The sequence below is a fragment of the Colius striatus genome, chromosome 3 (assembly GCF_028858725.1).
Source record: "Colius striatus isolate bColStr4 chromosome 3, bColStr4.1.hap1, whole genome shotgun sequence".
NCBI classification, from domain to species: domain Eukaryota; kingdom Metazoa; phylum Chordata; class Aves; order Coliiformes; family Coliidae; genus Colius; species Colius striatus.
Window position 1 is genome coordinate 32,188,028 of NC_084761.1, and position 8,299 is coordinate 32,196,326.

General features: G+C 47.8%; 1 protein-coding gene across 1 annotated transcript; it reads right to left on the reverse strand.

Moving 5' to 3' along the window:
• Positions 1-1,290: 1,290 nt before the first annotated feature.
• On the reverse strand, positions 1,291-7,504 carry LOC104556105 (uncharacterized). Its single transcript, XM_061993656.1, has 7 exons — positions 7,286-7,504; positions 6,403-6,654; positions 5,473-5,532; positions 4,661-4,792; positions 3,439-3,585; positions 2,566-2,626; positions 1,291-2,375 (listed from the first exon to the last, which is right to left on the reverse strand). The coding sequence occupies exons 2-7, from the start codon at positions 6,565-6,567 to the stop codon at positions 2,272-2,274; spliced, it is 669 nt and encodes a 222-aa protein (XP_061849640.1). The 5' UTR covers positions 6,568-6,654; positions 7,286-7,504; the 3' UTR covers positions 1,291-2,271.
• Positions 7,505-8,299: the final 795 nt, after the last annotated feature.

Genomic DNA, 8,299 nt, shown 5'->3' on the forward strand with positions numbered 1-8,299 from the left:
CATTCAGTTGGTATTCAGTGCCACCAATTTCCATATTGCAGCTGTTTCTTTTCTAGAAACTTTCCTTTCATAGAATCATGGAATTGCTTGGTTGGAAAAGACCTTTAAGATCATTGAGTCTAGTCACCAACCTCACATTGCCAAGCCCTCCCTTAACCATGTCCCTCAGCACCTCATCTACACAGCTTTTCAATATCTCCATAGATGGGGACTCTGCCACGTCCCTGGGCAGACCCTGCCAATGTCTAACAACCCTCCCAGTGAAAAAGTTCTTCCTAATCACCAATTTCAAGCCCTCTGGGTGCAACTTGAGGCTGTTTCCTTTTGTCCTGCCATTTGTTACTTGGGAGAAGAGATCAACTTCCACCTCACTACAACCTCCTTTCAGGCAGTTGTTGAGGGTGATCAGGTCTCCTTTCAGCCTCCTCCAGGCTAAACCAACCCAGCTCCCTTAGCTGCTTCCCATAAGACTTGTTCTCCAGACCCTCCACCAGCTTCATTGCCTATCTCTGGACACAGTTCTTGTAGGAAAAGCTACTGAAATCATGTGTCTGTAGGTGATCTTTGGGGCTGGTGTTGCAATAGCAGTCCTGTCATTGCATCACTGGCAAGGCTGCAAAAGGAAATAACAGCCATGAAGGGCTTTAGAGCTGCTGCTGAGTCAATTACATCCATTTTTATTTAGAAGTAGCACAGAGCATACTTCCTTTCACATACTTCATGCTTCAGTATCTGCTGATAAGGCTTCTTCACAGCCAAAGAAGTGCCCACCACACTGAATTACACTTGATGTGTACCATCCCATACTGTAATGACTAGTTAGAGTCAGGAGAGTATTTCTGGATGGGACCATAGCTTCCACCCAGAAAATGATGCAGTGGCTGAGCAGTGTATTTTAGCAACAAACTACTTCTAGTAAGTTTCTTCTGTGAGAGGCAAAAAACTGATTTAGACTAAAGGAGAATCAAAGCCACATTGCTTTCAGCAATCACAATAGCTTCTTGGGGAGTCTCACTTTCTTTTCATGCACAAGAACAGAAATTTATGTTGATCAAGGAGAAAAGCCCCAACATTTCATTGCAGACTGTTTGGAGTTACACCAGAAGCATCTGAGGAAGGGGAAAGTAGTCAGGCTCAGTGCTTTGATGCTTGCTGATGGGCATTACACCAGAGAAGAAGGCACTGCATCAATTTTTAAAATTATACTGGTTGAATCACTTTAATACAGTCATTCAAACATTGATACCTTCAAATGGACATGTGCTGTGGCACCAATTGTGTTTTGGTTGGTGTATGCAAACACACGAAGGCATTTAGAAGCAAAGCCAGAAAGAATATGGCTACTGTGACATGTAGCCAAACTTCCAGCTGGCAGAACACGACCTGCAGCCTTGAGTGAAGCTGCTGGCGTGAGCAGAGAGGGATGGGGGCAGCCAGGCAGCAGAGAAGCGATGAGTGAGCAGTAAAGGGTTGCAGCAGGGGGCTAGCGATTAGGGCTCTCTCTTGATCCCAGTACCTTTCTTTATAATCCCAGTACCATTCTTCATAATCCCAGTACCTTTTTTCTTTATAAAGCCAGCAATTAGTACACTTAATGGCTGAAGTCAGCAATGGGGACACTCGGTAGGCACCTTCCTTACAAAGCGGTGCCAGGGTCCACGAGGACTTCCTCAATATGCAGCTTAGGGTGGTTTTTCCGTTCAAAGTTACAACAAAAGGTGCAAAACATCTTCAAGCAAGAACAATTGAATTGCCTTTGCTTTGGGGAGTGGGAAAGGCACTTCATCTGCTGCAATAAAAGATAACTGCTACCCAAGATCTTTCCTGGAGTTACATGGCCCGTGGTGGATGTGATCCCACCACTCACAGCATTTTCTCAAGATGAGAACTTACTTTGAAACCGACAGTTTCTTTAAAAATATCATTGTATTTAATATTTGAATGCCTAAGGCTAGCACTGCTAGACAAACCACACAAAGAATCCTAGTGGAATAAAATATGATGTAAGTACAAAAGCTGGAGGAAAAGATGCTCACGCTGTCCAGAGGCAATGAGGTGTTGTAACTATACAAAGTCTGAATGTCCAAAAACATCTGCAGATCTTCTTCTTTGCACTGTGGTCTTCGCTTTATGTTGGGCATTCAACAGTTTTCTCTTTCTGCTTTTCAAAAGGCCAAAGGAAAGTGCTCAACTATTTTAAAGAAGAAGAACTTCTTACATCCATCTTGCCACCTTTTCAGATCAGTAGCTGCAAAATGCTGGACCACTTTTTCAAGCCATTCTGATATATGGTGGAGGTTTGGATGCATCTTCCTCTGCATCCAGGTCCTGGGCTGGAAATCGATCTGGAAAGTTAAAAATTCTGCCCCCAGGACCTGTATGAGGAAAGAAAGAGGATAGCATTACACCTAGTGTAGACACTTGCACAAAATCCTGAGTTCATTTTGTCTCAGAATATTTTGGCGATCAGGATTTTGGCCTGGGATGTAAAGCTTAATGTAAAGCTTATTGAGGATGTTCCTTCCTGGTGAATATCCAAATACGTGGAGGGAAAGAGTTACTCACTTTCTACAGAGCAATCCATTTCCACAGCCTGATTTTGGTCCTCGCTAGGTTGCAACCATTCCTATGAATGAAACAATGCCATCAAAAAACTCGTGTATGTGTGTGTTCATTCAAGAAGGAATACCTAAACTCATTGAAAAAGTCTGTGTAGCCCACTCTTTCTAACAAGGTTTAGTTTGAATGTTTAAAGCAACCTCGCATTACACGCTTGGTATTTTCAGTCAAGAACAGCTGTCTTGCAATCTGTGCACATTAGTCCCTTACCAAACGAGATAGTCAGGTGTATGTTCGATACAGCACCAGAATTACCCTAGCAGAGAAGTAGTTGGTGTTTTTTGAACTCACTCAGCAGAGATGCACAGTGTGTGCCCCATCATTTGAGGCAGAGTCCTCATAAACTAGTAAAATGTGGTGTGTCATCTCCCCTACATGTCACACAGGGTAAAGGGGGTGTTTTTGTTGTTGGATTTGTAGTTCTGGGGACAAGGCATCTTGGTGTGTAAGTACAGCTAAGAAATGCTGCCCCTGGAGCCGTCGTTGGTTTACAGGTGAGAGATGAAGGAGTAGATTTCGAGAAGGGCAACAATTCATAGGAAGTGAGACCGTGGTAGCTTCAGCACTAATGGTTTGGAAAACAGGGATAACTTATGCCAGGTCTTCCAAAAGACTGCAAATAGGAGGGAGGTAGAAAAATAAAATATAATACAAAAAAGTATAAACCCCTTCTAAACATCCACTTAATTTCTTAGAATTAGCCTTGGAGGACCGAGGCAGAGTTAGGTTTATGGAAGAAAAACACCTCCTCTCTCCAGTTTCTCTCCCTCCAACCCACACTGAGTATGAATAAATGGGTGCCTTGGGCTCCTCACTCACCATGCCAGTTACGCTGTCGTAGCAAGAGCAGAGTGGCAGGCTCCGGCACCCCAAGTAAGCCATCACCAGCACAACACAGGCGCTGCCCACAGCTGCAGCCAGCATGGCCACACTAGCACCCTTCACTACTCTATGAAGTACGAACTTCTGCAAGTAGAAAAACAAACATGAAAGCCGTAGTCAAGAAGAGAAGCTCCCCACCAGAACAACAAACGTTCTCCCATGGCTGCAAGAACACTGCCATTGCATCGGAGCAGCTTGAGAGAGCCAGTGGTGTTTACGGCTTCTCTTCCTGTGCTCTGGAGAACAAGCCAAGAGTGAACCTCAAGCAGTAAGAGAGCAAGCAGTAAAATAAAGCACCTGATGAAATGTAAGATGCTATGCAATGGCATCAGGCTTGGAAACAGTTCTAGCAATGAATAGAAACCCAAGGAACGGCTGCTCCTCTTCACACTGAACGTGACAAATATCTTCTTGCTATGCTGCACCTTAGCAATTTGACGTTTCAATTTGTCCTGCAATAAACTAATGAACAGCTTCATCGACCTGGAATGTCTTCACCCCCACAGGCAGCCATTGCTTGCACTGGTTTTGACGATTCAAAAGGGCTAACTCATTCCATGTTTTCAGCTTTATTGTGGAGGATACACTGGAAATAATACCCAGTTCTAACCAGCTGACCTGTAACTTTATCGCCTGAGGTGCATGCTGCAAAGGATTCCAGCCTAGCAACTGCTATCTCAAACCAGGCCAGGGATTCAGCCAGCACCTAACCCTTCTCATGAGCCAGCACCATGATTTTGCCCTGGCACAACCCATCCCTTTTGTGCTCAGCAGCAGCTGACCCAAGTGCCGTGTGTTTTGGCACATAATCTGTGTGCTCCTCTCCAGGGACCAGCTGTTGCCCTCAAGCAGGCAAGCCGGCTGTTAGTTCCCATAGCCACTGGTATCAGCCATGCTGCAGCAGCAGCCAAGGGCAGGAACTAGCTACAAAATGTCAGTCTTGCCCTGTGTTGGTTTCAGTGCCTAACTTGATACTTAACTGTACATTTACTCACTTTTTTTTTAATTAAGTGCCCTGCCACACTCAATTTGCCACTTCAAATTCTAATTTAAGGACACTGGAAGTCTGGTTCTATCCCGAAGTCATACCTATTAATGTTTGCATTACTTGATGAAGACAGTCGCGTTCCTCAGCAGTAAGTGTAGTATTGGTACTTACTGTATGGATAATGTGGACTGGGACAGAGCTCGCCTCCTCCTCTTCACCATAGTTGAGTGTGAGGGAGCTATAAATTACCACAATGAGGATGGCAACACAAGAGGTTATGGAGGCAACTATCAGTACATTCACCTGGACAGAGAAATCAAAGGAGAAAAAGAAGGGTAGCAGGAATTAAATCTATCTTCTGGCAAATCAATGCAACTAATGCAGACAAACTGTACTAACAAGCATTGTAGGTACTAGCCTTTGACCTCCTGTAACACTAAAAAGGCTCCAGGAGCAACAGTTCCTTGGAAGCCACGCACAACGCAGTAAAGGTTTCTGTGACATCGAAGTGCTGAGCTACAACTGAGTTCCAAATTTTCACCACAGGTGCTATGTGGACCCAAAGACTTTGTGCTTAGAGATCTCTTACTTACAAACAATATCTTCCCTTGGCGTCTCCATGGCTGGAGACATCTATCTAGGAAATGCAAGTCAATTAACTTGTTTCCTATTTTAGTGTACACAATTCTTAATAACAGGCTAGAACACGGAAAGAAATGCATTCAAAAGAAGTGTTTTTATGCTTGTTTTCAGAGCCAGCACTCATCTGCTGTAGCAGAAAATGAGATAATGCTGCATCCTCTTTTTGCTTAGGAATACAGCAGCTTTTATGAAGATCACTCAAGGAAATAAGCTCTCAAACCTGCAAAAGGATTTCCAGTTCATTGCAAATCAAAACCATTTTCAGTTGCCCCGAAAACATTTTGCCTCCACCCTGTACACACACAATCCCCCCCTTCCCATTCTGTCCGTTCCATGCTTACGAGAACTGGATTCTTCCTCTGAGAGGAAAACAAAGCCAGAACTCCCGGGACTCCCATCACCTGCCGAGCACAAAAGGAGTTGGTAACTGGGAGACAAGTATCGGATTTGGAAGACAAACTACTACAGAGAAGATGAAAGGACTTTGATTTCAAGGCTTGGATGAGAGTAACATAGGTCAGAAGTGGAAAGAGACCTGCTGATTTTTCCTGTTTTCCTCTGTGGCATCACCCGAGGGCAGGACACTGCGTGAAATGCATCTGGCCTACTTGCTACCCGCATGGCAGCAATCCTCCAACTGGCTTTATGGTCTGGCCAAATAACAAAACTGATTAAATAAGCCCAATTAAAGTGCTAAAAATGTGCCCCAATGCTTTCCCAAGTCCTTATGCATCTTGTAGGTGGAAGAAAGGGAGAAGGGAAGGAAGGGAGACAGGTAGCCTCCAGCTGGAAGACAGCTTCAGTACAACTCCCCTGTGGTGTGGCTCACCACAGCATGAAGGGCAACGTGAGGGTACCACAGGACAGGAGTTTGGATGCCCACTGCCCGCTCCTCTTTGCAGTACAGAGAATCGGTAGCACTGTGCTGCAGGACACCAATCACCACCACCCAGATGTTCATCTACCTGAGGTGAGGATGAAGTGTTTGCCTCCTAATCTTCCACGGCCTCTCTATGGTCACTATGCCTCTGCAAAACACCCTGTCAGTTGCAACTATGCACTTTTTTTCTACATTATCCAGGAGAAAGGTATTCATTTAGCTCCTTCAGAGGGAAGTCTGCTTGCATTCTCCTGCCTATACCATGATAAGGAAACTTTTATTATCTGTGTTCAAAGCAGGAAGCCACGGAAGAGTCTCTAAGCTGAGTTTTGGCAGGTAGCAATGGCGGAACAACTGCTCCCCACAAAACAAAGTATAGAAAATACTTTACCATGCCAGCCCAAATTGGAGCTCTAGTTTTGCCCAGCTGAGACTCCATTCTGAAAATGGCATCTACGAACCCGCTGACGACGCACAGGGTGCTGAAGGCTATCTGGAATAGCCCCAGCACCACCATGCTCCTCTGGTTAAAGATGAAATATCGATAACGATCCATTCTGCTTTGATACCGACATAAACCCCCACAGATGGAGACCAGGAAGCCGTGCGGTGGCCCTCCAGCCAAGAGGGAGAACAGCTTTTCCTAGGCAGGAGAAAAAGGGGACAGGAGCATCAGCATCAACCAGGGCGAGCACCGGCCGGTGCACAGGACCTATGGTAGGGCAGGACCACAAGTTCACCAGAAGTTCAGAGTTCACCTCTTCCCGACTGGCAGCAGTGAAAGCGAGCAAAGGTGAGCGGCTGTTGGAGAATCCCCTCACGCCGCCGCTGGGCGGGTGCCTGGGACACACCATTTCTGGTGTTTCTAGAGACATGTGCGGTCTCCAGCCCCCGCGAATAACCGTTTTCCTTCGGGGTTTCTGCTGCCCAGAAAGGCACAGGGTTTTGCCTAGGGTTTGTTACTTTTCGAAGACAACCTCCGCAGCTCTCGAGGAAGCAGCTGATTCCCTTTGCAGGGGGACAGGCAGGTTGCCCCCCGCCGAGCGCTGGGGCAGGCTCCTGAGGGCCGTTGGTGCCGTCTCTGCCGCTGTGTGCCCGGGTGGAGTGCGCGCGTACGGTGCGGCAGCTGACAGAACCCGGCGGAAGCGCCGAGCAGAGCGGCCCGGCTCCCGGCCCCCCCCCCGCGCCCCGAAACCGCGTCGGCTCCTTCCCCGCCAGGAAGCGCCCGCCCGCCCGCGCTGAGGCGGGAGCGCGCGCCGCCGCCGGCTCCTCACCTGCGCCGCGCGGGAACCTCCGCGGCGCCCGGCCCGCCGCGGCCCCGGCGCCACCCGACCCTGTTCCCCGGCGGTTCCGGGCGCCTCGTTCGGTGAAGCCGAGCCCAGCAGCCGGGCAGGTACGGGGAAAGCGCCGGCTCCGGCTCCGCCTCCGGGAAAAAAAAAAACCAAACCCCAACCCGTTCCGAGTGGGTGCGAAAGGAAAGCGAAGGGTTGGGAGCGCCTCTGCCCAGCCCTCAGCGCCCGCAGCGGCGCGGGGAAGCCGGTTCCCCCGCCCGCCTCCGCTTCTTTTTGCTGCATCCTCAAGTGGTGCTTCCCCGTGTACTCGGCAGCGGTGCGGGCGCGGCTCGAATGCTGTGCTCAGTTCACGGCCCCTCACTCCAAGAGAGACACTTTGGTGCTGGAGGGTGGTCAGAAACGGGCAACGAAGCTGGTGATGGGTCTGGAGAACAAGTCTAATGAGGAGCAGCTGAGTGAAGCAAGGTTATTTAGCCTGGAGGAGGCTAAAATGAGACATCATCACTCTGTACCTGAAGGGGAGGTGCAGTGAGGGCTCCTGTCCAGTAACAATAGGACACAAGGAAATGAGATCAAGCTTCAGCAGGGGAGGTTTAGATTGGACATTGGGAAGAACTTTTTCACTGAGAGGGTTATTAAGCATGGGAAGGGGCTGCCAAAGGAGGTGGTACAGTCCCCATCCCTGGAGATATTTAAAAGCTATGTACATGCGGTGCTGAGGGATATAGTGTAGTTTTGTTTTGGGCTTGGGAGTGTTAGGTTAGTTTTTTCCAACCATAATGATTCTATGATTCCCGTAACACAAACACACAATACTTTGGGGAAATTCCCTCTATAAAGGCTGCATAGGCTTGTATGATTGGCTGGTTTAGTCTGACAGACAAGGACTCCTCAGGCACATAGGTATCGTCTCGCATTTGGAAGGCAAATGCAAGAATCCCACACCCCTGGCCCTAACAAGGACTGTGCTAAAATATATCCACCTTTTAACTGTTT